At 45.2% G+C, this 27,481-nt stretch overlaps 4 protein-coding genes across 5 annotated transcripts in view; 1 reads left to right on the plus strand and 3 right to left on the minus strand.

Annotated features, from left to right (window-relative positions):
• Positions 1 to 1,940: 1,940 nt before the first annotated feature.
• mago (mago, exon junction complex subunit) lies at positions 1,941 to 2,715 on the minus strand. Its single transcript, XM_017237047.3, has 2 exons — positions 2,344 to 2,715; positions 1,941 to 2,289 (listed from the first exon to the last, which is right to left on the minus strand). Exons 1-2 carry the CDS (start codon positions 2,602 to 2,604, stop codon positions 2,107 to 2,109), a joined length of 444 nt encoding a protein of 147 aa, XP_017092536.1. The 5' UTR covers positions 2,605 to 2,715; the 3' UTR covers positions 1,941 to 2,106.
• A 57-nt stretch (positions 2,716 to 2,772) lies between these two features.
• Positions 2,773 to 7,538, plus strand: Tmtc3 (Transmembrane O-mannosyltransferase targeting cadherins 3). Of its 2 annotated transcripts, none has more exons than XM_017237043.3 (4): positions 2,773 to 2,893; positions 4,166 to 5,406; positions 5,475 to 6,256; positions 6,317 to 7,538. In XM_017237043.3, the coding sequence occupies exons 2-4, from the start codon at positions 4,275 to 4,277 to the stop codon at positions 7,199 to 7,201; spliced, it is 2,799 nt and encodes a 932-aa protein (XP_017092532.2). In that variant the 5' UTR covers positions 2,773 to 2,893; positions 4,166 to 4,274; the 3' UTR covers positions 7,202 to 7,538. The 2 variants fall into 2 exon arrangements, with proteins under 2 accessions (XP_017092532.2, XP_017092534.2); XM_017237045.3 differs by lacking the exon at positions 2,773 to 2,893 and adding an exon at positions 3,740 to 3,923.
• The window catches only part of ktub (Tub domain-containing protein ktub), a 29,687-nt gene continuing 8,911 nt past the window's right edge, over positions 6,706 to 27,481 (minus strand). Inside the window, exons 2-7 of the mRNA XM_070277984.1 lie at positions 9,425 to 9,698; positions 8,897 to 9,361; positions 8,649 to 8,839; positions 8,458 to 8,595; positions 7,942 to 8,399; positions 6,706 to 7,863 (exon numbers count right to left, since the gene is read on the minus strand). Of these exons, the coding sequence (XP_070134085.1) occupies positions 8,130 to 8,399; positions 8,458 to 8,595; positions 8,649 to 8,839; positions 8,897 to 9,361; positions 9,425 to 9,698 (1,338 nt within the window). The 3' untranslated portion in view covers positions 6,706 to 7,863; positions 7,942 to 8,129. The remainder of the gene's footprint in view (positions 7,864 to 7,941; positions 8,400 to 8,457; positions 8,596 to 8,648; positions 8,840 to 8,896; positions 9,362 to 9,424; positions 9,699 to 27,481) is intronic.
• Positions 10,629 to 13,205, minus strand: LOC108122454 (glycerophosphocholine phosphodiesterase GPCPD1). Its single transcript, XM_017237048.3, has one exon. The coding sequence runs from the start codon at positions 12,729 to 12,731 to the stop codon at positions 10,692 to 10,694; it is 2,040 nt and encodes a 679-aa protein (XP_017092537.2). The 5' UTR covers positions 12,732 to 13,205; the 3' UTR covers positions 10,629 to 10,691.

The following is a 27,481-nucleotide window of genomic DNA, read 5'->3' on the forward strand; positions in this document are numbered from 1 at the left end:
TATCCACTTGGCGTCCACTCATTGTTATTCTATGATATAACTTTTATAGCTTTAATTTCACAACTACCCAGACTGTGTCTTACCAAAGATTTAATTTTTGGGTAAAAGAATCGACTGAACTTCTCAAGCTCCAGAAAGCTACTGAATAGAATTTTTCACCCATATGCCATTTTATGCGCTCCACTTTTGGATGTTTAAATAGGAGGTTGTATATAAAGACTTGGAAGTACATATGTATCATATATGGTTTTATGTACTTCTCCAAACCTATATGCCCTGGCTCCTTGTTTATGCTACAGCCCCTTTTGCTGACTTTGGAATAAAGAGCTCTTCTTTCCTCCATACCAGCTAGGCCTCCGAATTCATCGTCGCCTGGCTTAAGACTCCCATCCTCAGTCTCCAGCGAGTCGCGACGATGAAATTCGAAGACTTGATTTTTTTTAAATAAACACTTAATATATCGTCTGGTAGCACAGTTCCCCTTTAGAGATCCATAATTAAGAAATAACAATTAAACTATATAGGAAATAGAGCTGTTATTCCTTCTTGATCTCATCTATATTTTGAGCACATAAGTAGAGTAAAAATAAAATTATTGTTCATAATTATTATTTACGAAATTATAGGCAGGCGGAGTGCCTTAAACGATTTCTGGATCGATTTGCCACCATTCTGCATCAAAACCCTAAGACAAAATATTTTTTAGATTTTTTGTCCATTTTTCCTGATGGGGTTTCCCTTGAATATGTGGTGTTCCCCTATAGGGTCCACTGTGATGGCTATATCTTCCCCAATTCTCATCCGATTCTCAAGCGGAGTATCTTAAACGATTTCTGGATCGATTTGCCACCATTCTGCATCAAAACCCTGAGACAAAATATTTTTTAGATTTTTTGTTCATTTTTCCTGATGGGATCCCTTGAAAATGGGGTTTTTCCCTATAGGGTCCACAGTGATGGCTATATCTTCCCCAATTCTCATCCGATTCTCAAGCGGAGTATCTTAAACGATTTCTGGATCGATTTGCCACCATTCTGCATCAAAATCCTGAGACAAAATATTTTTTAGATTTTTTGTCCGTTTTTCCTGATGGGATCCCTTGAAAATGTGGTATTCCCCTATAGGGTCCACTGTGATGGCTATATCTTTCCCAATTCTCATCCGATTCTCAAGCGGAGTATCTTAAACGATTTCTGGATCGATTTGCCACCATTCTGCATCAAAATCCTGAGACAAAATATTTTTTTAGATTTTTTGTCCATTTTTCCTGATGGGATCCCTTGAAAATGGGGTTTTCCCCTATAGGGTCCACAGTGATGGCTATATCTTCCCCAATTCTTATCCGATTCTCAAGCGGAGTATCTTAAACGATTTCTGGATCGATTTGCCACCATTCTGCATCAAAATCCTGAAACAAAATATTTTTTAGATTTTTTGTCCATTTTTCGTGATGGGACCCCTTGAAAATGGGGTTTTCCCCTATAGGGTCCACAGTGATGGCTATATCTTCCCCAATTCTCATCCGATTCTCAAGCGGAGTATCTTAAACGATTTCTGGGTCGATTTGCCACCATTCTGCATAAAAATCCTGAGACAAAATATTTTTTAGATTTTTTGTCCATTTTTCCTGATGGGATCCCTTGAAAATGTGGTTTTCGCCTATAGGGTCCACTGTGATGGCTATATCTTCCCCAATTCTCATCCGATTCTCAAGCGGAGTATCTTAAACGATTTCTGGGTCGATTTGCCACCATTCTGCATAAAAATCCTGAGACAAAATATTTTTTGTCCACATACATAGACATATGTACAGAATATCCAGAACCCCCTACATATGCACTTATGATATATTGGTCCAAAGCATATTCGCCCATGTATAAGCAAGAAACCAAAACTCCTTTTGCCGATTTAGCTTATTTTGTTTACATTTAGATCAAAACTTATTGATCGTAGACTTTATTATTCATTATACAGACTTCATTTAGTTATCCTGATCGTACGAAATTTGTACATTACAGCTAATACAAGTACAAGTATTATCAATCGACCATTACAAAATACGAGTCTCCTGCTGACTGAGGCTTTAACTTAAGATAGAATCGTTTCTTATATGGGTTTGATCTTGAAATGCAGGCCAATGAGGGAGAAGACCAAACACTTGAGATCCTGCACCAAATAGTAGAAGCAGCGCAGTCCCTCAGGGTCCTTCGAACGGTTCACATCCACCAATGACCCAGTTTTCGAGGTGGTAAAAGAGATGTGCTCGTCGCCAATGACAATTTCCAGTTCCTGAAAGACACATGGTTATTCTCTGTGGCCTCTGTACGTAGTTAAGCCACTTACCTGGCGACCCACGCGGTCTGGGGGCGGCCACGGCAGATCGTCCTCCTGCATAATCTCCGAATCGATGATAATACGCTTCAGTTCCTCCATCACAGACTGGTGGACAAAAGCCTCCTTGCGGATCATGGTGTCGTTTTTGTAGTTTGAGTTGTTGGCGTACCGCAACTTGCCATCTGGCCGAAACTCAAACTCCAGGAACTCGTGCCCGAACTTGCCCTTGTGGCCGACATAGTATCGCAAGTAAAAGTCCTCCGTAGACATGACAAGAACTGTACTTTCTCAGTTTTATTCAATTTTTTGCGGAAAACGCTAAAAATTTGCCAACTTTTACCGACAACACGATAGGGATGGAACAGTCTCGATAGAACTATCGGCTACTCTATCGTTGGGCACTACCTGTGAATGGCAAACGTTGAAGAAGAAGCTGTTATCGGCGAATCGATACCACAACAACAATCTGAGCTGAGGACACATCTGATTTTTGTGTTAAAATGTAATTTAATTCGTGTAAATGCAACTACCTCAACCAGTTTTGCTCCTCTGGGCCACGGTAAGAAGCTGCAGCTGGGGGTCACAGCTCTTGCAAGTCTAAAAGGCAACATTGTAAATATTGCAACAAAGTTGGCAAATTTGTGATTTGTGTGTTGTTGGTGTGTGTGGTGGCCACCGTCGATGTAATGGCGTCCCACGTCTGTACGGAGAGGACACATGCGGATGTCTCTTCGGATGCGACTCCCGCCCAGCTACAGTTACGACTTCGCCTCCACCCCTAGCTCCGACTCCGGTAGCGGCTCTACGGAAGCTTGTCCAGCCGTATCTCGGTCAAAGTAATTTTACAAAAACACAAACAGCTATTAATTTCCGAAGAGCCACGAGAGAGCCGAGAGAACGGCGCAAAGTGAAAGTGCAAGGACTTGAGGGCTCATGCGCCGCACTTGGCGGGAAAACGGAGCACGTGCGACCCAGTCGTCCTTCGGGAAAAGTTGGTCGTGCAACAAAGTTGCGCTCAGCTGCGGCACGACACCGACTCCGACTCCCAAAACAATCTCTGCTCCGGGTGCGTGCGCTCTTTACGAACATTTACTTGGTGGTGGTTTGTTTTGACTGTTCGTCCAGAAAATCGATGACATTGAGTGCAACATTGTTGGCCTACCCCTCCGACCCGGGCCTGCATCCGCATCCCACCTAGCAGGATGTGCCCCGCCTAGTAATGCTCGAGTGCTGCGCTTTTCCTCCAGGTCCCCACAATATTTACACCGTTTATGCAAACAAACGCTCTCCCTCTCCGTCGTTTTCTCAGGGCTGCAGCGCTCTCTCCGGCCGGATCCTAAAACCGGAGTTCTGTCGGGGCGCAGTTTACAACTTTGTTAACTTCGGGCGGGCCTTTGTGTGTGCAGTTGGTATAGAGGACAGTAACCGGGACGGAGTTACTTTGTTGCGCATTAATTGATTTTTTCCGCAACCGGGCCTTGTTTCTTTGTAAACTTCAAGTGGTCATAAAAACGGTAGAAAGTTTGTCATTAAAATACATTGAATACGGGAAGTAGCCGTGGGAATTTAAGCAGATAGAGGAATCTGTGGTAAGAACAATGGTGTGAAAGTAAGAGGGCCTTGGGTATGTATCCACAAAGTAGTCTATATGCGTATCCTGTACGTTACTGCAGAAATTAATGGAACACATACTAATGTGATTTATACTCTATGGAAATGAAGGTCTTCCGTGGGAACAAAATGTATAGCTTAGATTCAAGTCTTATTTTAATGGACTATAAATTTTATTGGCAACTTAACAAAGTAATATAAACAATGGTTTCCGTTTCAGGTCGCCTAGGGACCAATAAGTCCTTTTCACGTTGCTGCATGCAACATTTCACCTCGGACCAACCAATTATGGATACATGAAGCGTTTCCGAAAGTAACGCAAAGTCAGCATGTCAACGAATCCCCAACCCCTAGCAAGTCAACTTGCATCACCCTCTGCCCATAATGCCGCATGCAATCGGGTCCGGGAGAGGGAGAAAGAGGTCAGGACAGTGAGCTCCTCGCAGCGCAACCTGATCGAATTTTTGTGCATATGCGTTGCCTGCATCGCATGCTATTACAACAGTACCCAATGCGGCCTGGTTTTCGACGACATCAGTGCCATACGGGACAACAAGGACCTGCGGCCGCACACGCCACTGCGAAATGTCTTCCTCAACGACTTCTGGGGCACGCCGATGCGCAAGGAGCAGTCCCATAAGTCCTATCGCCCGCTTACCGTCCTGACGTTTCGCTTCAACTACTTGCTGCATTCGCTGGAGCCTTTTGGTTACCATCTTGTCAACCTGCTGCTGCACCTAATCGTCTGCTTGCTGTGGCGTCGGGTCTGCCGGCTGCTGCTACGTCAGTGTGCAGCTTTGGGCAGTAACGCCGTCTCCACTCCGGCGTCATCCTCTTCGCTCAACACATGCGCTTTTGTGGCCTCGCTCCTCTTCGCCACCCATCCGGTGCACACGGAGGCCGTTACTGGCGTGGTCGGGCGTGCTGAATTGCTCTCTTCCATCTGCTTCCTGGCGGCTTTTCTCACCTACGCGAAGTCGGTCGGGGACTCGGGTTGTTCTCGGCGCACTCGATGGTTCACGTTACTCGGCTGCTTCGGCAGTTGCCTATTGGCCTCCATGCTGTGCAAGGAGCAGGGCATCACTATCGCCGGAATATGCGTCGTCTACGAGCTGTTCGTAGTGCAGCAGCTGCGGCCGTTGGACCTGGGAAATCTGGTTCTTCGACTCTTCGAGGAGCAACCAGAACAGCAGTCGCCGAAATTAGTGAATCGTTTTTCCAACCGGCGTTGGTCTTCGCCGGTGCTGTGGAAGCGCCTTACCTTCCTGGTCGGCATTACGCTCTCCTTGTTAGTCGGTCGAGTCTATGTGATGGGCTCTCAGTTGCCCATTTTCACACGCTTCGACAACCCAGCATCGGCGGCGGATTCTCCCGAGCGCCAGCTCACCTACGCTTACCTCATCTACCTGAACTTTTGGCTGTTGCTCTGCCCGTCGCTTCTATGCTGCGACTGGACAATGGGTGAGTGCAACTTGAAGGGTTTTGTGTCTGATCTATATTATTATCCTTTAATCCTCTTTTTTGAAAAGGAACTGTTCCCGTGCTGGAGGGATTTGCAGACCCCCGCAATGTGGCCACTATTTGTACCTTTATCGGGCTGGGAGCCCTGGTGGCCAAAGCCTGTTTCACCCGAAACCTGGCCCAATCAAGAACGCTCATCATGTGCCTCGGCTGGATGGTACTGCCGTTCCTCCCGGCCTCCAATCTTTTCTTCCCAGTTGGATTTGTGGTCGCTGAACGGATTCTTTATATGCCGTCCATGGGCTACTGTCTGCTGATAGCTTACGGCTTCCAGCAAATGCAACAACGGTGGAGTCACAGGTGGCAAAGCATTGGCCATGCAGCATTGGCGGTTTTGCTGCTTTCGCACGGTTTGAAGACGCACCAAAGGAACTGGGACTGGCAGACGGAGTATTCCCTATTCATGTCGGGCGTGCACGTCAATCAGCGTAACGCCAAGCTGTACAACAACGTCGGGCACGCCCTGGAGAACGATGGCAGGTTCGAGGAGGCACTGCTTTATTTCCAGCAGGCAGTCCGCATCCAAACAGATGATATTGGGGCCCACATTAATGTGGGGCGAACGTTGAACCATCTCAAGCGCTATGCAGAAGCCGAGCAAGCATACGTACAAGCCAAGGCTCTATTTCCGCAGGCTAAGCCGGGAGTCAGCTATCACGCGCGCATCGCCCCAAACCATCTGAATGTATTCATCAACCTGGCGAATCTCATAGCTAAGAATCAAACGCGATTGGAAGAAGCGGACCACCTCTACCGGCAGGCTATTAGCATGCGAAGCGACTATGTTCAGGTAGGTTTATTATACTTGATCCTTTAAAATAAACCTTATAATGAAACTATCTTACATCAGGCGTACATCAATCGAGGTGACATTCTGATGAAGTTGAATCGCACCGTCCAGGCCCAGGAGGTGTACGAGCAAGCACTGCTCTACGACAGCGAGAACGCCGACATTTACTACAATCTGGGCGTGGTTTTCCTGGAGCAGGGAAAGAGCCAGCAGGCCCAAGTTTATTTCAACAAGGCCTTGGAGCTGTTTCCAGAGCACGAACAGGCGCTACTCAATTCGGCCATTTTGCTTCAGGAGCTGGGCGGAGAAGAGGCACGTCGCGTGTCCCGTTCGCGATTGTACAAGGTTTTGGCCAAGGACGATCAGAACGAAAAGGTTTATTTCAACTTGGGCATGCTGGCTATGGATGAGTCCAGTTTCGATGAGGCGGAGCAGTTTTTCAAGCGGGCTATCCACCTGAAGCCGGACTTCCGAAGTGCGCTCTTTAACCTGGCCCTTCTTCTGGCGGACACCAAGCGGCCCCTCGATGCGGTGCCGTTCCTCAGTCAACTGATTCGCCACCATCCGTCACACGTAAAGGGCCTCATACTTCTGGGGGACATCTACATAAACCACATGAAGGATCTGGATGCGGCGGAGAAGTCGTATCGCAGCATTCTCCACTACGACCCGCACAACACCCAGGGCTTGCACAACCTGTGCGTCGTCTTTGTGGAACGTAAACGCCTGGCCAAGGCGGCCGCCTGTCTGCAGCACGCCCAGCGCTTGGCGCCCGGCGAGGACTACATTGGGCGGCATCTGCAAATCGTGCACGCACGTCTGCAGAAAATCAACAAGTTACCTGAGTCGGCGCCAGAGCGAAAGCTCGCGTACGAGGACTACGATCCGGACGAGTTTAAATTGCCGAAGGATCGACCGACACACAAGTCCCGCAAGCGAGCATAGCTTAAGTTGAGATGAATCAAATGAGTCCTTGACAAGCATGTAAAAAGACAGGCCAAGAAGCCAACTCGAGTCGAAGGAGCAGAGAGTGTTCCGTGTTCTGTGACGTTTGCAGTCTGATTAAGATAACACAAAATGGATTCAAGAATCCATTGTACTTATTAGTTATACACCGATTTGAAACTCATTTACACGATATTTTTATACCCGTTTCGATCCTTTGCTGTTTTGCAAGGTGTGACAGCTAATTTTGTCCTTTTTGTACATACAATATATACTATAATTTGATGCGGAGTGGCAGCTGTCGTGCATTTACCGAAATAGCGTAAAAAAATTGTACTTAAATAACGTAAATAAATATAATACAAACAATGACAACAAGTATCTTTTGCACTTTGTTTTTATTTGATTTGCATTTGCGTGATATTGAGACGTAAATACATAAATAAATGTATTTAATCATAAGATGAAAAATAATGATTAGCTGCCTATTTTAGTTGAGAGCTCAACACAAGTTAGTAATGCTCTCTTACCGACTAATAGTAATTCCATTTGATATAGTTTACATAATATTCGATCTGTAGATTTGATATTCCTTTCTCTTACAATCCAACTTACGGCTAGGGCACATTAAGATTTACAAAGTTGTTCGACCTACGTAAGTCCTAGGTAAATAATTACAAAATCGGTGAGCACATTTTGAATAAATGTCATACAATTAGAGCTACCATACAAGTACCTACAGTAACAACAACGATGTCGTTCCGATACCCGCCGCCAGTTGGCAGCGGAGTTCGGCGAGTGACTAGATTTCCGCGACTACATACACATATATCCAAATAATCTCTGGCCTGGGAGGCGAGCTCCACCTTCCAGGAGGCTGTACATAAGGCAGCAGGACGAGCCGGTAATCCACAGCGGGAGACCAGGCTCACTCACAGGCTATCTTGCCGTCGAAGCTGCTCAGGGCTATGGCGAAGGCTTGCATCGCGCACAGGGGATAGCGATAGTCCATAGTGAACACGTCCTCCGAAGTCCTTCCGAATTGCATCACTATGTACTCGGGATCCGAGTCGTGGACCAGCTGAAAGTTTTTCACCGACGCCTGGGTGACGCGTCCATGAAAGTTGAGCACGTAGGACTGGGTCTCGTCGTTCCACACGGGCGTCTTGTTGTGCAGCTCCACGATGTTGTCCATATTCTGTAATCATCGTTAGAGATCAGTTGGGAATATTATAGGTTGGAGCAGCAACATGTACCTTCATTTTCCAGAGGTCCAGTATGCCCTGCTGTTTGGGATCCGCAGAACTGATCTTGACACGCTGATCATCCTCAGTCATGCCCGGCAGTATCACAGTCATGTTGCGGGGTCCCTTGAATCCCAGAATGTTGGTGTCCTGTAAGGATTTTTGGTTAAAAAAATTATTTTTCCAACCTTCAGTATATTTACGTAAATAATAACAGCCAAGTCGAGACGAGGACTCTCCGTGCTCTCCTTGTTCCCATTGTCGAAGACCGTGAAGGATGTGCCGAATACATTGGAGCGGAGTTTGCCGCAGAAGCCATCCGCATTCCGAGATAGATCCGTAGGATCGCAGCTGACTATGTAGTTGGATGTCTTGCTCTTCTTTCGTTTGCGTCCTGCAGGAAATGTTTATTTAATGTAGGTTTCTTGGAGAAGTTAGTCTAAACACCCACCTCCTAGTAAAAAGATTTTCTTTCCGTAGTCCCGCTCGAGATGCAGATAATAAATGGGGAACAGGCCCCTGTCCATGCCTTTCCGGTCGCGAGTGATTCTGCATTTGTAGAGCACGCCCTGGGGAGCCGGTTGCATCACAAACTGATCGATGTTGCCAATCACATCGCCTTCGGACTCTCCTCCTGTCCCATTTCCAGTTCCGTTGCTGCTCCCGTCCAGTGTCGCCTCTTTGTAGGGCGACGAGGGCATGCCGGCTGGACGCACTGGAGCGGCTGCCGCCACGTTGCGGTTGGTGTAGTCGTCCTCGTCCAGGGTGTCGCTGAAGGAGTGCTGGCGAGGTCGCGGCCGCTGGGATTGCGTGGAGTTGGCGCTGTGCACGGCGGAATGCTGCTGCTCGATGACAGTCACTGGGCTGCTCTCCTCGTCCTCCAGCTCGTGCGAGGATATCTCCTCGATGAGATCGGCTTTTGAAAGGAATACCAAGTTAATTTTAGGGATTGGACTATAAAAGTGTATCCTTTACTTACCCTCCTGGTTGATGGTGCTCAGACTGCGCATGTTGTTGGAGTGATTGCGACTTGTGTTGATGGCAGCAGGAGGGATGCCTCCGGGGCTGCCGTTGCTCAGTATTTGATCTGGATTTTGTGGCGAACTGATGAACTGCATGGGGCCGTCGTAGGCGTGAAGTTCCCGGCTGTTACTCCGCATCCCGGACATCGGTCGGTTGATCTGGAGATCGCTGGCCTGGACCATGCCCGGCGAGGCTCTTTTTTGCCGGATGTAGGCCTCCATCAGCTGGCGCTGCAAGTAGATGAAAGTAGACCTTACTGAATTGTTTATGTTTTTTAATTGAAACCCACTCCAGATTGGATGAGATTGGGTTATCTACAGATAGTATAAATGATATATGGCGAATCAATTTATTTTCGTGGTTGCCAAAGCCCGTCCCGGAGTGTGGACAGCCGTAATCTTTGCCACAATTGTTGCAAACATAGTACGCGACAATTTCGAATTCCCAATTAGGCGTCCCACTTTTCGAGTTGCAACAAATTGCAAAAACAGAATTTACGCCCACGCAGCGGATAAGTAACTGTAATAAATGCCAAAATATTTGCATATGCATGGCTACCTCCGAAAGCCCCAGCCCGAAACGCTCCATTCCCAATCCCCTCCAGCTAGGGAATGCAAAAGCGAGCTGCAGGTAATTGGCCCTGCCGGCTGTCGGGGGAACACAGACAGAGAAAGAATCATGCTGATCCATGAGCACTAACATTTGCCACACAACCACAGAGCACCCCACCAACCATCCCACCCACCCACTTCCCAGACAACCGCTCACCACCCACTGCTCATTCCTCTGGCGTATAATCAGCCAATGGTTTTGGGTTGGGCTGGGTGTGGGAACGCGAATGCAAATGGGTCCGACGAATGACATGTGGGACGTCGTCGGTGGATGGCAATGATTTCATTAAAGATTTAAATTTCAAGTTCACGTCCATGTTCCGGAGCGCGAAAACAAAGCCGTACCTGTCCAAAAGATACGGATAAATTGCGCGTGTAAATCAAACCAGAAATCCCCAAGAGAAATGGATTCCAGCCTTTGCTTTTTATTCCTTAAGGCGTGTCTTTTTAAAAAAATATGAAGATAATTGTTCAATTTCATATTTCTGAGTTATGGCTGCAATTGAATCGCTATATTTAATCCAATATTAAAAAAATTTCTCTAAAAACTTAGCTTTTAATTTTATATCATTTATTATCCGTCATATAAGATTTGTGTACAGGACTGTGGTTCTACAATAAGTTAACGTTACTCAGTATACTCTCGACGGTGGCATTGACTTCTCGTTCCTTGGACGCCGGATCGCACTGGAGCTGGAAGTAGCCTGGCAGGTCGTCCTCCGCCTCGAAGGCGCTGGTTCTGTTGGCGCCCAGCCAGAGATCAAGTCGATCGTAGATGACGCCCGTGGGTCCTTGTCGCAGGAACCAATCAATGGAATCGCGGTCCTTAATATCCGATCCCCAGAGCAGGACAATCGGCACCTGCTCCTTGGCCCGCTTCACCAACTCCGGATCAGACTTGACGAACACGGCATTCGGGACAATCCCCCCGAAATCAAAGGCCTGGGCAAAGTTAACACTCTGTTCCACGTTGCTGGTGCGGGGGTCTGTGAACACGTTCTCCTTGCTGCTGGTGAGGAACAGCACCGGGTACATGTGTTGCTTGAAACGCAGGAGGGAACAGAGATCGGCATCGAAACTCTTGATGAGGTTCACCCTCCCGCATCCGTATTGCTTCACCACGGCGAGGATTCGGTCCGCGAAGAGATTCTTGTCCAGGGTCTGCTCGCTTTCGAAGGTCCCGTCCACCTTCTGCTGCGGCCACTTGATCTCAATGTCCAAGCCCGTGGTCAGGTTGACCCGCTCGAAGAAGTCCTGCAGCGTGGGAAAGAGGCGCTGCTCCGGGGGCTCTACATTGTTGTGGGCTGGATACTCGACAATCTTGTTGCCCACCACCTGGTAGGTCTTTAGCTCCTTCAGCTGTTCGTAGGTTATGTCCTTCAGCAGGACCTCGGTGAGGTCATTGCGGCTGGTCGGCGTCTTGGAGTCGATGCACACGCGAATGGAGAAGTCGTGGTGAATGATGGGCACCAGATCGCTGGTCAGCTGGACGTCAAACTCCACGAAGTCGGCGCCCATATCGGCGGAGGCGATCATGGAGGCCACCGTGTTCTCGATCAGCGGTGCAGCGTTGGAGGTCACCGTCAGACTCTTGCCCAATCCCCGGTGGCCGATCTCCAGGGCCGTCCAGTTGGATCTCCAGTAGTTGGCGAAGCTGGTGCGAAGATCGAAGCCATCCCGCTCCATGGGCCGGATGTTGAGGAACTCCAGCTGCAGTTGGCCGACCACCCTTTGCCAGAGCGGCGAGATCAGATTGATGGTGAGAGCTCCTTCCGTCCCGGGGAAGGACTCGGGCAGCAGGTGTGCGTACCCGAGCAGTCGGACCAGGCTCTCCTCCGGCTCATCGGCGTACACCTCTACCAGGAAGGCCACTTGATCGAGCTGTTCGAGGGTTATGTGATACATCAGGATATCCGCCGTGGCATAGGGTACTCCATACTCCGGCTGGGCTCTTAGCTTGCTATCCCCGTAGACCATGCGCACGTACTCAACGTTGGCCCGGGCCGAGCTGAGGATGGGCGCCAGGCTTTTCGGATCCACTGGCTGCAAGCGCAATCGCAGCTGTCCGCGTCCCTCCTCTGGCTGCTCCTCTAATGTGAGGGCCTCCCGGAACACCTTGAGCTGCAGGATACTCCCGGAGTCCTGGAGCCATCCACGCGACAACTGCCGCTGGTGGTCAATCAATCCGAATTCGTCACTACGATTTCCTGGAAACTTGGTGGTGTTGAAGCTTCTGACCTGGACGTGCGACTCCCAGCGCCGGATCTGCACGGCTCCGCTCTTGCCCACGGCGGCGGCAAAGTAGCGATACTCTACGCTGCTGTTCTGCGGTATCTCCACGGAGCCGGTCCACACTCGGTGACTGTCGGTGCGGTTCAAAAGCACCGCCTGACCAGCCTGCCAGGCACCAAGTACCGCCAGGTTGCCCACCAGGGCAGGACGTTCGTGGCTAGCCAGCTGTACATCCTCTGGTATGGCGAGCGTGAAGTTGAAAAGCAGTGGAGCGTTCCGTTTCAGGGGGACATACCGCCTGGCGGCGTAGTACTTCTCGTAGTAGGAGGTGTCGCAGAAGGTCTCCACGGGGAGTAGGCACAGGGTGCTCACCCAGGCGACGGTGAGCAGCACAATAGTCTTGGACCAGGACACCGACATGACTTGCCTCGGCGGCGATCGCGGCGCAACTGATTCGGGCGACCTATGGCGGTGATCTTATCGTAGTCACGAGCCCGGGATTTATGGCCGCGAGTACATCTTCGAGTGGTTCTGGTTGTGATAAGATTCCCGGTCACAAACTATTGCCGATCATGGAAATCTGTCTCGCCCGGTTGCCGGCTAAACCCGTTCTGTTCATGCACGTGTGGCCCAGACTCGTGTTCACCCCTCAGATTCCAGACACAGATACAGATACTATCACAGATACAGATGCGAAAGCTAGGTTGGGGGTGGTGGAGCGCCTACGTCATCGTCATCATCGTCAGCGGGGGCTACCACAGTGACAGTTTTAAATGAATTTGATTTTGAGTGTTGCGCAAAAGCTTCACCTTCAGTGGCCGGGGAGAGAAGATGGGGCGGCAATGGATGCGGAAACTGGTGGCCACATGCAGCGACGAGCTCCCCTTATGTGGTGGCTGACCCCCAGTCGGAGCAATTTACATGGTGAAAGTTTGCTGGCAACGGCGTCCGTGTAATTTATCCGATTCGCTCAATTACGAATTTCGTAACATTTCGTTTTCCGTCTGAATTGGCGAGGGGCAGTATTTATTATACACTATGTCCATCCGATCCGGTGGTACACTGTCGGGTGCAATCCCCTCAAGGGTAATCTGTGAAGTGCACACATAATTATATTGTTCGACACTGGTTGCCTGATTGCATCTTGAGTTCGCACCCAACAGCTCCTGGGGGGCACGTCTTTCTGCTCGTCTCTCCCATTTTCTATTTTTTTATGAGGAAAACGCGATTATGTGAAAATATTTTTGACATGCCAAGGCTGCAGCGATGGTGGAAAAAAAAACGCAACCACTCAGAGTCACGTACCGCCAGCCAAAGACAGGAAGCTCGAAGAGGGAAATGCAACGCTCCGGGGTACCTGGCAAGAGTCGAAATGGATCCAGAGCCCGCCGGAGCTCAACTCTTTCCATTTTCGAGGGTTTTCGTTTATGGCTCGACATAAATAACAAGTACAAAGCAGCGAATGCATAAAGTTGAGCTCAATGATGGAGCAGTCGAATAAAGCCGTCTGATTTATCTTCTTGAAACATAAAATTGTGAAATTTATTACCTCCAACTTATCTGTCTTTATAGAGAAAATAAAAAGGCGGCAATGGAAAATAAATTATTCAATTTAAAGAGAAGAAAAAATCAAATAAAATACAAGTTTTTAACTTTCTCCTTAAACAGAGTCGAGAATAAAAGGGAAAATCGTAACGATTCAATCATCTCAGCCAATATCCTTTGTGGCTCGCCCTTTCCTCCTCTACTTAGTATTATTTTTCAATTCCGTACACAGTTTTCTCAGAAAGAAAGTCAGAAAGCCAAATTAACGAAAATAAACGACTTTAGTCCTTCGTACTGGCATAGAAACGAGAGGGAAAATGTTTTTCAGCAACATTTTTGGGTTTTCGCTTAGCGCATTTATTTTAATTTGGGTCCAGGCTAAATTTGCGTATACGTAATGAAGGGGTCACACCCCGTGCAATAAAAGACATGAGCACAAAAGCGCACACCCCTCCTACACACACAGACCACATACATGCGCAAGCTGATATTTGGAGTGTGTGGCATACTTTTCGGGGGAGCCGCGTAATAAAATGATTACTCATACGCCCCGTGGCCCACAACGTGGGGGAAATTGAGAGCGTCAGCAAGCCAAAACAGCCGGAATGTATAAGTATTGTGGCATTTTGTTGTCGTCGCTTGTTTGTTGTTTGTAAATACGGCAACAGCCAGGACAGGCAAATCAAGTCCTTCATACCCAGCCAGCCCTGCCAGCCAGCCAGCTCTTGAGCTTGGCAAGGACCTAACTGCTGATGTGTTTTGGCGTAAAGGATTATATGCACGTATTACAGAGGCTTAAGTAAGCTTCCGCCCTGCCAAAATGCCGAAAGCTGAAAGGCAGCCGGATACATTTTAGAAAACTTTAATAGTCCAGTCGAAGGACTCGTCCGCCTGAATTCCCAACACACGCAAAATCGAATAACCGATGGCCTGGAAAAATGCTCATCCATTGTCAGGCTAGTCAATAGACAATAAAGCCTGATATCTTCACGATCCGGCCATTAACCCCCAAAGTGTGAGGACACTGTGTTGAGGCTGCGTGAAAACTATTACGACCGGCTTTTGGCCTCCCTCCGACCTCCGGGCAGGGGTCAGGCGTTTGCTTTTTTTGTTCCTGTTTGCCGCCACTCTTGTTGGTTTTGGCCATATTGACATTCATTTACGTGCTCGCTTCATTAAGCCATAAGCCATGACCATGTCGGGCGTGTCATGTTCACATTGTGCTTCTCACAAAGGCGACACAATCACCCACAAGGATGCGCCATGTGCGGCGGGTCCTGGGCAAATGTTTTCCCGAAATTGGATAAAGAGCTTGCGGACATTGGCTTATGGCATTCAGCTACATAACAGAATGTCCAGCAATTTGGAGTCATTGGTTACTGTCCGATATGTACATCAGGCAAGAGGGTTAAATCCTAGAGCCTTGCAACATCCTTAAGCCGTTTAACATAAAAATGGCTGATAGCAGCACGAGCCACGAGAGAAGCAAACTTTTAAATGCAAATAATATGGCATATTAAACTGGGTCCGTAAAGTCCAACTTTTGCAGTTAAAAGTTTGCCTAACTGTTAAGTTATAACTTTAATCTGCATTTCCGTATTATGTTCTAGTGATAGGATGAGTTTTCTCCCTAATAGGACCTATCAAGAATATCCTCTTTGGCTCAAAAGTTGTGCACATGTTTAAGGCCAGAAAGTTCAATTTCCGGTTTGACTGAAAAACAATTTAATTCTGTGAACCATTGACCGAACTCGGGACAAGAAAAAAAGGACACAAAAGTATCTAACTTGTGAAGGCTGTCGTACATGTCCTGATATATATATATATTCTGACTTTGTTTGCATAAAGTCAACTGGCATCTGTGCCTTCCGAGCTGTATCCTTTGTGCCAGTTTGCATCTGAAGCCGCAAAGCAAAGCAACAAATGAATGTAAGAAAATGTTTCAGAGTCTTTGTGTGGTTATTCTAGGACACGATGGTAGAAAAGTATTTATCTTGCCCGGAGCAATGATAAATACAATGTAATTAGTTGGACTACAGGTCCTTGACACATTTTATCTCAAGTACTCGGTATAAATACATTCGAGTCTTGCGACTCGAAGCTGCTCCTTCCGCTCAATGTTGTTCGCAAGTACTTTGATTTCCGTCTTCAGGGCCTGACAAGTGCAAATTCCTTCAGCTCGCATGCGGCTCACAAAGTTTTTAAGAGTCGACAAAGCCACTCAAAGGACCAAAGTCCTTTGGGCGTGCGTGTGTATGGCTGCGACTGTCACAAAATACATTTGAGACGCGTGAGATCCTCGGGCGCAAATTAGTTACGTTTTTAGTGTAATTCCCCCTTTGTATGCAAATTCCGAACAATAACAAGAATAACAACAAAAAAAGAACGACATTGACTGCGGCTTCTGTGTGAGTGCGAGAGTGTGTGTGTGCATTCATGTAACTCAGAGCGCCATGGTGTGAGTGCGCCCCCAAGAGTATGCAGTGAAATGTGACGAGGGGCAAGTGACTGAACAAGTGAAAAGGAATAGAAACAATCACGATGCCAAGGGAGCCACCTTGGCCTGTCAGCAATGTGTGTGGAATCCTGCTTATATTTCAAAAATATTTCATGCTGGCATACGGGGCGTATAAGTAATTTTCACCACCAAACCTAATGCTTTAAGTGGAACTACATTTTAGGGGATGGTAGTAATTTTTCACTAACTTTGTAGAGGACCCACGGATGGGTCTACGTCCAAAAATAATACTTTTATCCACAAAAAAGCCAGCTACAGGCCACGGTGCAGTGAAGTCAAAGTAACACGGCCTCCGGCAACTCCCGCCCTTTCCTCCTTATAGTTGTGGGTGTTCGAGTCCTCACATATGAATGTATGTACTAGAAGGAAGGCTGACAAATGCAAAGTCCATGAATTCACTCGTTAGCACCAGGACATATAACCATACCGGCGCTTCAGCGTGCCTGTTCACGCTTTTGGTCCTGCACCTGCACCGGGGACATCGGGCAAACAGCCAGGGGTCGGCTGGTGCCGGCCCTCTGGAAAGGTCAAATCAGCTCCGGCTCTGGCATGTGTCGGCACGGCATACTCAGTCGCCCCTCCCACCTTCGGCTGACCCACAAAAACAGCAAAGAGGGACCGCGGGCCGGCAACCGATTCCTGGGATGTGCCAAGTCTCTGGCGAATGCTCCTCGCTCGGCGAAAATTGTTTGTGCGGGGCAAACAGAAAGAGTTGCCAGGTTGCCTGGCTATTGTTGCCACTGGACTGCGAACACCCATATGTAAGCACTTTGGTGAGCACACTGGGAAATAAATTTCGTCCCGAAATCGTTAAGGACACGATTAATTATCAATTGGGCTTGTACATTGTAGTCTAAAAAGGAATCCATTTGGATTTATGTAGATACTTAAAGATTAACAAGGTTATAAGCTTAAAGATGTAAATGGCCTAATGGACTTATTATGTTCAAGAATGTATAATTCTTTATTTAATCTGAAGTATTTCATTCAGAACATTTATATGCAACATCCAGCAAACCCTCCTCTTGCATTTATAATCTCGACATAATCTAACAGATTGAATAGAAATTTAATTCATAAATGAATAAACTATTTCAAATGAGGTATATGCAAATTTTCCATGTGCAACATACTTGTTTGCAGTGAGGAGACCCGGACGAGACGGTCAAACGTCCTGGCAAGCCAAATATTAATGGTCGTTGCCTGTTTGGATAGTGGGAACGGAATGCTCCTTTGTTATCCTTGAATAACCAATGCATTCAGGAAGCAAGCCATTGCCCGTAAAGTAATTAATTTTAAGTGGTAAAAATGAAGGTAATTTTAAGGATATTTCTAATGAGTTTCCAACCAAAAGGAAAAGAAAATCTTGGTATAATCTAAGGATGTATAAAGTTGTATTTTTTAATTTATTTCACACATCGTTAACTCGCAGCAAACTTTCATTTACTTTTCCCCTCTCAACGAAAATGAAAAGTTACGCTTTTTGGACACCTTCTCAAATCGCCTTCATCCTGGGGAATTCGAGGACGTTCCTCTAGAGGAATAAACTTGTGTACAAAATAGGAAAAAGTACTAGAATCACATTCTAAACCACGTGTGTGCAAAAGTGCATCCTTTGTTTTGGGGAATGGGAATAAAAAACGCCAAATTGAAAAAGTTGCAGGTCTTTCAATGCTCAAAGTTGCCACCAAAAACAAAAATATTTTTATTACGTAGGAAAAATGTTTCTCCAACACAATGTTCTTTGTAAAATCATTACCCAAGGCAATGGGAAACTATTCAATAGTTTTTTTCCTCCATTTTATTACATTTAGCTCATAAAGTTTGCCAAAAATGCTGAAGTTGCGAAAAAGTTCTGGATGAAAACAAAAAATTTAATTAATAAGAGTGCCGCTTAAGCCATTGTTCCGATAAATACGTTGACCACGAAGCCGTTGAAAAACCATTAAAAATGCAGGAAATTCTCTAAGGAATTCTTCACCTGAAACTGTGGCCAGGTCTTTTGTTTCTGCTTCGTCTACCCACCTGCTACCCACAGCCTGTCAGAATTTCAGAAGGCTTTGCCTCCTTCAAAGTGAATGGCGAATGAGCATCTGCAGTCGTTTCAATTTAAAGTCCCCGAAAATTCCGGCTTTTTAAGAACTCTTGTAATGTTCGCACATAAAATCGAAGCTTCCCACATGCAACACATAGGAGATGCCTCTTGCAACACGTAGTATACATATATTCGTAGCCATTAAATATCCTGCCCGTTTTCTTTAGTTCGTGGTATTGGGAGCAGTTTTTGGGTTTCCGTTTTTATTTCCCAGGTTCAATATGTAAATCCTCCGGCCACACACACGTTTATCCCGCCCACTCCTTTATCCTTCTGCTCCTGACATCCTCACATATTTATTTGCTACTTACGAGATATTACTTTTCCACTTTTTCCTCCCTGGCTAGATAAATTTCCTTTCATAAAAATGACTGCAAAATCTGCGCTAGAGATATCCTTGTTGCATACCAAAATGGTTTCGAGCTCCTTTGGAATACAGTTTTTTTCGGTCTGTGCGGTTAACTGAGGTGGGGCCTTCGAATGGGCACAGGAGCTCTGGGATTTGGGACTTGGAGTTAAGTTTCTTAAGGTGACAAACTGGTGCGGAATATAAACAAAGTTGCTGCAAAAAGTAGGTGACAAATCGTGGGAAAGTTTGGAGTGTGGTTTTAAGGGACATTTCAGCCGGCTGAGATAAATACAATGTGTGAAAATAATTTGGCAGAGTGTTTTCACTGCATAGGGCTTACAAAAATACACATAAAATAATAAAATCAAATGCCATATTTATTATTCAATGGATTAAACTAAGCTTTTGAAATGGTACATGAATCAAATCCCACCATATTTTCTGTTTATTCTTATTCGTTTTAATATATCCTTTTATTTGTCCACGAAAAACCACAATAAATTCAAAAGATTGTAGAAAAAAGTATTGTCCAACCTTCTTAACTTAATCGGCTTTGGTTCAAACATACATATACACTTTTCTGGCTTAAATTCGATGAAGAAAAATTGTCCTTTTTTTTGGACAGTAACCCAAAACGTTCACCAAACTGCACATGGTTCAGTTCAGAGGGCCAGGAAGTGGGCGATTGTGTGAAATCTGCTCTGGCATTTTGCAGGCAATTGGAAACTTTCAATATAAATGCTTCTCTGTGCCTTTGATTGCGGTGGCTGGTAACTGGGAAATGGCAATCCGAATGAAACTTTCAGCGTCCGGAGGGACCGGACGGATGGGGCCCATCAACGAGCCGCAAGGGAATCATCTTGTGGGAGGCAGGAGCAGCACCATCCTCTGGATTGAACACATTTAATGCCGAATGCCGATAAATGGTGCCGCTGACGCATCCTCCAAATGACTCGATTGAATATTCATGGAAAAGGCTTAGAGGGCGGTGGGAGGACTCGATACAATCGCTTTACGAAACGCCCCAGGGGACAGCTTTGCTAATTTGCCAGCAATTATGATAAAGCGCAGGGCCTGTGGGCAGCGTCTTACCAGGATTCGACAAATTGTTATTTAATTAGGCCAGGCCGACAGCCGAGCCAAATCTCAGTTGGCATGTACTTAGCATTCACTTGTTGTATGTGTTCTTGTAGCTGCAGCTGCGTTTCCGCCTTTCCTCTTGAGCTGGAAAAGTTGTTGGCAAAAAGTGTAGCCTACTTAGCCGCGCACGCTGTCTGAATGGGAAAAGTTTCCCTTTCATCTGACTACCATAGTCCTGATTACGCATCCTTGAAAGACGTCGTCTGGCAGGCTCACAAGGACTGCAGTGGCATTCATCAAGTGATGATGGTTTTAAGGAGGCAGTAATTATTTTAACAGCGTAAAGGGATAGTCCTTCACATCTTATACAGGTTGGTGGCCCTAATTGGCTTGAATTTAAAACATGTGAAGCAAAGAGATAATAAAACAAGAAAAGAAAGCTTACCCTGATATACCCTTGCGGTTAAGATCGGATATTAATCGCAAATATCGCATATCCTTATTCGAATTTTATTATACAACCAATTTATGGGCTATGGGATAAAGTTCCCTATATGGCGCACGGTTATGGCTATATCTTTTCCAATTCTCAACCGATTCTCTAGCGGAGTACCTTAAACGATTTCTGGATTTGCCACCATTCTGCATCAAAATCCTGAACCAAAATATTTTTTAGATTTTTTGTCCATTTTTCGTGATGGGATCCCTTGAAAAAGGGGTTTTTCCCTATAGGGTCCACAGTGATGGCTATATCTTCCTCAATTCTCATCCGATTCTCAAGCGGAGTACCTTAAACGATTTCTGGATCGATTGCCCACCATTCTGCATCAAACCCCTGAACCAAAATATTTTTTAGATTTTTTGTCCATTTTTCGTGAAGGGATCCCTTGCAAATGGGCTTTTCCCTTGAAAATGGGGTTTTCCCCTATAGGGTCCACTGTGATGGCTATATCTTCCCCAATTCTCATCCGATTCTCAAGCGGAGTACCTTAAACGATTTCTGGATCGATTTGCCACCATTCTGCATCAAAATCCTGAGACAAAATATTTTTTAGATTTTGTGTCCATTTTTCGTGATGGGATCCCTTGAAAATGGGGTTATCCCCTATAGGGTCCACTGTGATTGCTATATCTTCCCCGATTCTCATCCGATTCTCAAGCGGAGTACCTTAAACGATTTCTGGATCGATTTGCCACCATTCTGCATCAAAATCCTGAGTCAAAATATTTTTTAGATTTTTTGTCCATTTTTCGTGATGGGATCCCTTGAAAATGGGGTTTTCCCCTATAGGGTCCACAGTAACAGCTATACGAGCACTTTACTTGATACTTGTGATCACTTTACAAGATAACAAAGGAAAATAATAAAATACAACAGTATAATTAGTTGGCTACTTTATTTATTTATGTTATGATTCCCGCTGATTACTGTCTTTACTAAAATCATAAATCATTCAGGCTATGAATAAAACTATACTTTAAAATAAAAATTTGATTGATGGCCCCAAGGATGTGCGGTAGCTGAGAATTAGTTGCTAACACGCACATTTGGCCCCTTTGGCACGCACTCATCCGAAAAGTATGCAAATATGGACACAGGATAACAAACACACAAGGATAAAGCTGTTGCCTTGGCACAGTGAGCGTCACTGGGGTAAAAGTTTTATCAATAAAAACTCCTCGAAAGTTGCTGCTCCTGCAACGTGCAATATCGCATGTTGCTGCAGTGGCAGCTGTTGTTGCAAGTTGGCTGACTTTTTCTCGGCTTTAGCTCCACTCCGTTTCACTCCGCTCCGGCTGTCATGTCATTTTCTGGCGTTGAATGTTTTCCTTCCACATTAAAAATGGAATTCGATGTGCAATTTCATTTGCGCATTTTCCCCGACTTTATGAAGAGGACGTGATGGGTGGCCGGATGGATGGCAGGATGAATGTGAAGGATAACAATGCGCCACAAATCGTGCTGGTGTGTGCGAACGATATATCATTTTTTGAATAGTTCCCAATCGTTATTTGCGACCTTGATATACGAATTGCAGACCTTCAGATCCGAAAGAAGGGCGACTCTCTCCAAAGCGACATAATTCGATTAAAATATGCAAATGCCATTAGGAAGGAATTTTGCTTTAAGCTTTCCGTGGGAAAACATTCAGCTTAATTACATCGCCCTGTTTGATTTCTGACTTGGCGGCAAAGCAAATTACTTTTATCATTAATTGTGCCTTATCGCAATCTCGCATTAATGGCCGGGATAGTCGACCGATACGATTGTCATATGTCACTGGGAAATCATTAATTCTGATTCGACGTCGTTGATGGGAAATCAAGTTTGTCCTTTGTTTACCTATCAAAGGACTTCAGACACAATGCTGGTCAAAATAAAACAACGTTGTCAACGGCAACGGAACAAAAAAACAAAAAGAGATTAGGTCCTTTGGCTCAGCGCAAAAAAAGGAAAAAAAAACAAATGCAGTGGGATTGATTGAAATGCAATCGCGTATACGACACGTGGAACGACCAGGCTCAGGCGTTCTTGTCACAATGATTGTTGTTGCGTTTGTGGTTCAGTGTCAAAACAAACAGCACTGGGGTGAAAAGAGACAATTGTCCTTCTCAATCGATAAAATACACACCCAGGCAGAGGCGTAGTTGAAGGGGAATAACAAGGGGATTAGGCTAGGAGCTCACCGATTCAAGAGTTTCAAAATAATATTCTTTCTCTTAACAAAAATCCCTCGCCATTTTATATACTTGTTATATACCTTAAAGTCCTTTAACCAAGTTACTAAAGACAAGGAAATTCCTTTAACGTATCCTAACAAGTCCAAACCTAATCCAGTCAGAAAGCTGACAAGCTTCAATGGGCCAGCTAACAGATGGATGCATGAATGGATGACTAAATGAATAAATGAATGGATGGGTGGTTGGTTGGTTGAATAAATGAATGGCAGAGGACATGGCTTGGCCTTCCCGCCAACTAAAAAAGGCCAAGAGTACGAGTTTCCACTCCCTTTGGTTTTTCCATTGGACGCTACACACATGTGGGTTGAAGCCTTCGATTTTTCTAGTTTGACAGACGGTGTTCCAATTTCAATGAGTTGAAGGACTCACCACCGCCATACACCCAGTTGTTAGCTTAGTGCCACCCAATTGCGGTTTGTGTAATTAAGGTGAAAGTTAAGGCCCTGCCTTGGCGACTTTCCACGAACTTAGTCACTCAGAAGTTCAGAGGTCCTTGATAATGTTTTCAATTTCAAAGAAATTCATTTTTGTTATAAACTAAAACATATGTTTATAGGGAATATAATAGTACTGTCAGTCCCGATTAAATAATTGGTTGCTTATATTTTTTAGAGTGACTATTATTATTTTAATCATCCTTACCTGCAATCAAATATTTTCATTTAATCAAAAGACAAGTTTTCCAGCACTTCGTCCCAGCGGAAACAATAAAACAAACCGTTCCACGGCTCTGCCGCTAATTAGCCTGGGGAATTTGGGCCAAGAGGGGTGGCCAGAAGAGGTGGCCCAAAGAGTTGGCCAAGCCGGCACAAAGTTCTCGGTTTCAGCCGCTTTAAGGTTAACCGCAATTAGCTGGAAACGCGGTGGGTGGCAGGCAGAAAGGGGCGTGGCTGGTGTAGATTCGTGCCAAAACAATCAAAATCAGGCGCTAGCCACAAATGAGAAATCCTTGGCATGACCGTCCAAAGGGGAGGCGTGGCCAGAGGCCTCGAAAAAGGAAAAGAGTGGGCGGCGCAGCCAGATGGAGGACTTCAGGCGAGTTAATTGTTGCATACTTCGAGGGGCAATCAAAAGTTAGTGACCGGAAAGCTCCAACACTCCATAAATATATTTCTTTTTGTTCGGATTTATAAAACGTGAATCATTTAAACAGCCGGGGGAGTCTCCGGAGGGAAAACCCATTACGGATGTCGACAGCTTGTCCGGAATTGTACGGCTCAAATCTCCGGAGAAAGGCAAGTGCCGCTGAAAGTGTAATTAAGAGGAGCTTAAAGCCAAATGCAGCGGATAAGCGGCCGCCAAAATAGACAGCAACAGGGCTGCGAAAAAAGGACGCAGGGAGAGCGGCAGGAAGTGTATCCTGCAATTGCTGAATGATTTTCCTCTTTTTCCCAATAGTTTGCTTCCATTTACAAAGCTCGTTCCCGGGGCTGTGTGGTATTTTATTTACAATGCCAGTCCTAGTGCCAAAAAGTCGAGGGCAATAAATGTTTTATTGCTGCCTTGATTTCGCAGGACCACCCGCCCGTGGAGAGCTCAGCAAAAAAGTGCCTCGATTTAAAAAGTCACAATATTTTTCACTAGAAATTCATGGTTCAATTCAAATAAATATTTAAAATGAGTTCACAACAACAAGGCAAACAAATGCTGGCAAAAATTATTTTCAAATAAACACTTTAACGAGTCAAAATATAAAATCAATAAACTACGTTTTAATTTCATTCAATTCCTGTTTATAGTTAGTGCTAGCCATAATCCACAGAGGAAAATAAACACCGGCAAAGAGAATTTAATTACTCCAAAAGGAAAATGAAATTTTATATGATTTTCCACACTGCTTTTAATTAAATTTCTAATGAGGGACAGACAGTGGCATCCTTGGAGGGGCTAGTGGAGAGAGCTGAGGGCCATCGAGGTGTATGATGAACATTTAATTAGCTAACAACTCCACTGGCTGTCCACTTTACGGCGAAATGCTGCGAAAGGACCCTCGCTCTCACCGTGACGAGGGCCGTTCAACGAGTTCGTCGAGTAGCAGGCCCTCGAGCGTGCCAAAACATTTGCATTTGGCAATTAATTCGCAAAATAAACTCAAATCAAATTAAATAAATACAGATATTTGCTGTTGACAGGACACACAGAATCACCCAAGGGCAGGAAACCATTTCCCACAGGGCGGTACTGAATGAAATTCGAAATGGCCATAAATATTCCAGAAGTCATCACAACCAAAGCAAACACTCTGCAGCATTGCCGACATCCAAGTAATTGGATTTGCCTTTTTCTGGTCTTGAACGCCTGATTTAAATTCAAATTAAAGCGACTTCTCACAGCCCTAGGTGAGCTTGAAGACGTCTTAATCTTTGGCAAGTTAAAGAGGAGAGAGTGTCATAAATCTGACGACTTGTGAGATCTGGCAACAAGGAATAATCTGACTATTAAGGTCCTTTCGGACATTTTCATTTCAAGTGACGAGCGACGAGCGTTGAAAGCCGGGCAAAAAAGCAAAGAAATATCTCAGTAAAAGTTAAGTAAAGTGCGGAAATCTCAGTCGAGTGAATGGCAAATGGGAAGGACACCAACTGTTGGCTGGAGAAGGACATCACAAGGATGGTCAGGGAACGTTATGATTTTGCAATAAAGCAAAGTAAGTTGTGTAAGGGAGGAGGAGGTTGGAAATCGTTTCCCCTTCCTGCAGTAAAGATATATAAAAAGCCAATTGTATTAACGCATCCTGCGGACTGGCAATTCGATTCAGAAGCCACTTTCCCAGCCATTATCTCCAACTGTTATCGATCGGCATTCGCTTTGCATTTTCATTTCACAAAATTCCATTATGAGATTTTGCCAATCGTTTTATATGCCACTTGCCATAATATCCCAATTAGCATTCGCGGCATGAAACCAATTTCAAATTGACCGCGTAAAGCCGTATTATTTTTCCACCTATATACGATTTCAATTAAATTATTTTGGCAAACAGCAGCCGGCCTAATTAGTTTCCAATTGCAAAAGAAAAGTGCAAATAATCGCCCAGTTGTTTGCAAAACAGAATTTTCATTAATAAATTAATATCTGAACAGGCTGGCGAATAAACAATTGGAATGAAGAGATAAATTGCTTTTGGCCTGGCTAGAAGCTGTGACAACATTCGCCCGAAGCGTGTCTTAACTCCTAATTGGTCCGAAATCCTTTGCTGAATACAAATAGAGTCCTTGGATGAGGACTAATGGTCGCGTGAATGCTGACTCAGAGTGGCTGTGAAAGTGAAAACCATATTCTGGGAGTGCTGGAGTCTAGAGACCCAAAAAGAGAAACCACCCAACCACTTAATCAGTGATGTGAGCTCTGCAAACTGTCGGTTGCACTTTCCGCTGCAGCAACCAGAGCAAACCACAGCAAACCACACGTGTGACAGTCCAACCACAAAGCCCCACCGATATGCAAAAGGCGATTAAAGATTTTTCACTTTAATTGCTCCATTTTTCAGTGCACTTGAAAAACCGAATTGTGCCAACTTTGGCCATTATATTTTATTTATTTTCAGTGTGGAAACAGTTTGTTTAGGCCGTGAATTATTCACCAAATTTCATGGCAAGGTAGCGAAAAACTGCACGAAAAGTTTGCACCACTCATCGCACCAGCATTCCCCGGGATGTAATTAATTTGAAACATGCAGGGAATCTCCTGCTCCCCGGTCTCCGGACTTTGGTGTATGCAAAACTTTTGCCAGTGGTGTGGCTGGAGGGACGGTGTGCCTGATAAATTGAATCAAGTTGCAGGATATCTGGTAGCCCTCAGCACTACACGCCAGCAAATTGCAATTAATGGATTTTGCAATTGAAATCAGGTCCTGCAGGAGAGTTGATAACAATAAATCCTCACTGAATATGTTTGCTGCCTCTTGATACTAATCTTTTTGGCAATGTCCTCAAAAAGTGTACCTGGATAAGTGATTCGAGTGAGAAACATGAGACTCCGACTCCATTTAGATCCATTTGGAAGCCAACTGCCAACTGAAGTTTATGGCAGAATAATGGATATAAAAACTCTGAAATAAGAACCGGAAAATGGAGCTGGGGACTAGTGGTTTTTATGCCACAATTTATTTCCAGCTATTAGTACAGATGTCAGAATTCGTGAGCTCTAATTGAAAATGAATTGCTTTTTGGGTTCTTAGTTTTAAGCTCTCTTAAATACACTATTTTATTTTTCAGTGAAATAAGGGATTAGAGGGCTTTGGTAGTTATGTAGTTTAAATACCAAAAGAAAAAACTATGTGAATGAAATATTTACTGCTTGTTGTCACATCATTTTTAAGAATTTGTGCTAAACTTTGCTCTTTATCCTTCGAAGGTATTTGATTTCAGAAGCTTTCAGAAAAAACACTCAATCAATTGGTAATGACAGGCCTGAAAGCACATTTAATACTCTGCCTGGCACATTAAATATTGAGGCTTCTCCGACTTTGATGGCTGACATTCGAGAAGTTTGGTGAAAATTCATTTTCCTTTTAGCCGGCTTTTGTGCTTTGGGTCAAGAACCTCGGACTAGAAGCAACAGCACACAAATTGCTGGTTAGAAACAAAAGGTAAAAGCCAGGAAGCCGAAAAGGCAAAGCACACTTTTTGGGGTGGACCTGAAGAGATGTCCCAAGGATAATCTTTTAAACCAAGTTCCTAAAATTACAACCACAATTGAAAATATAAGGGGATATGTCACATAGTTTATAAAAATATGAATTACGGAGATTTAAATTCAAAATTATACTTTATAAGGACATCCACCTTAACCCAAAAAGCGGTGCGTCATATCCGGTTCTGATGGGTGGTATTTGGTTT

This window comes from Drosophila bipectinata, chromosome 2R, assembly GCF_030179905.1.
Source record: "Drosophila bipectinata strain 14024-0381.07 chromosome 2R, DbipHiC1v2, whole genome shotgun sequence".
In the NCBI taxonomy this organism is placed as follows: domain Eukaryota; kingdom Metazoa; phylum Arthropoda; class Insecta; order Diptera; family Drosophilidae; genus Drosophila; species Drosophila bipectinata.

Excerpts from the sequence above, each read along its gene's own strand:
- LOC108122454 (XM_017237048.3), bottom strand. The coding sequence starts at position 12,731 with ATGTCGGTGTCCTGGTCCAAGACTATTGTGCTGCTCACCGTCGCCTGG.
- Tmtc3 (XM_017237043.3), top strand. The coding sequence starts at position 4,275 with ATGTCAACGAATCCCCAACCCCTAGCAAGTCAACTTGCATCACCCTCT. Across the intron at positions 5,407-5,474 it reads ATGCTGCGACTGGACAATGG|GAACTGTTCCCGTGCTGGAG; the intron begins GTGAGTGCAACT and ends TTTTTTGAAAAG. Across the intron at positions 6,257-6,316 it reads TGCGAAGCGACTATGTTCAG|GCGTACATCAATCGAGGTGA; the intron begins GTAGGTTTATTA and ends ATCTTACATCAG.
- mago (XM_017237047.3), bottom strand. The coding sequence starts at position 2,604 with ATGTCTACGGAGGACTTTTACTTGCGATACTATGTCGGCCACAAGGGC. Across the intron at positions 2,290-2,343 it reads CAGACCGCGTGGGTCGCCAG|GAACTGGAAATTGTCATTGG; the intron begins GTAAGTGGCTTA and ends TGTGTCTTTCAG.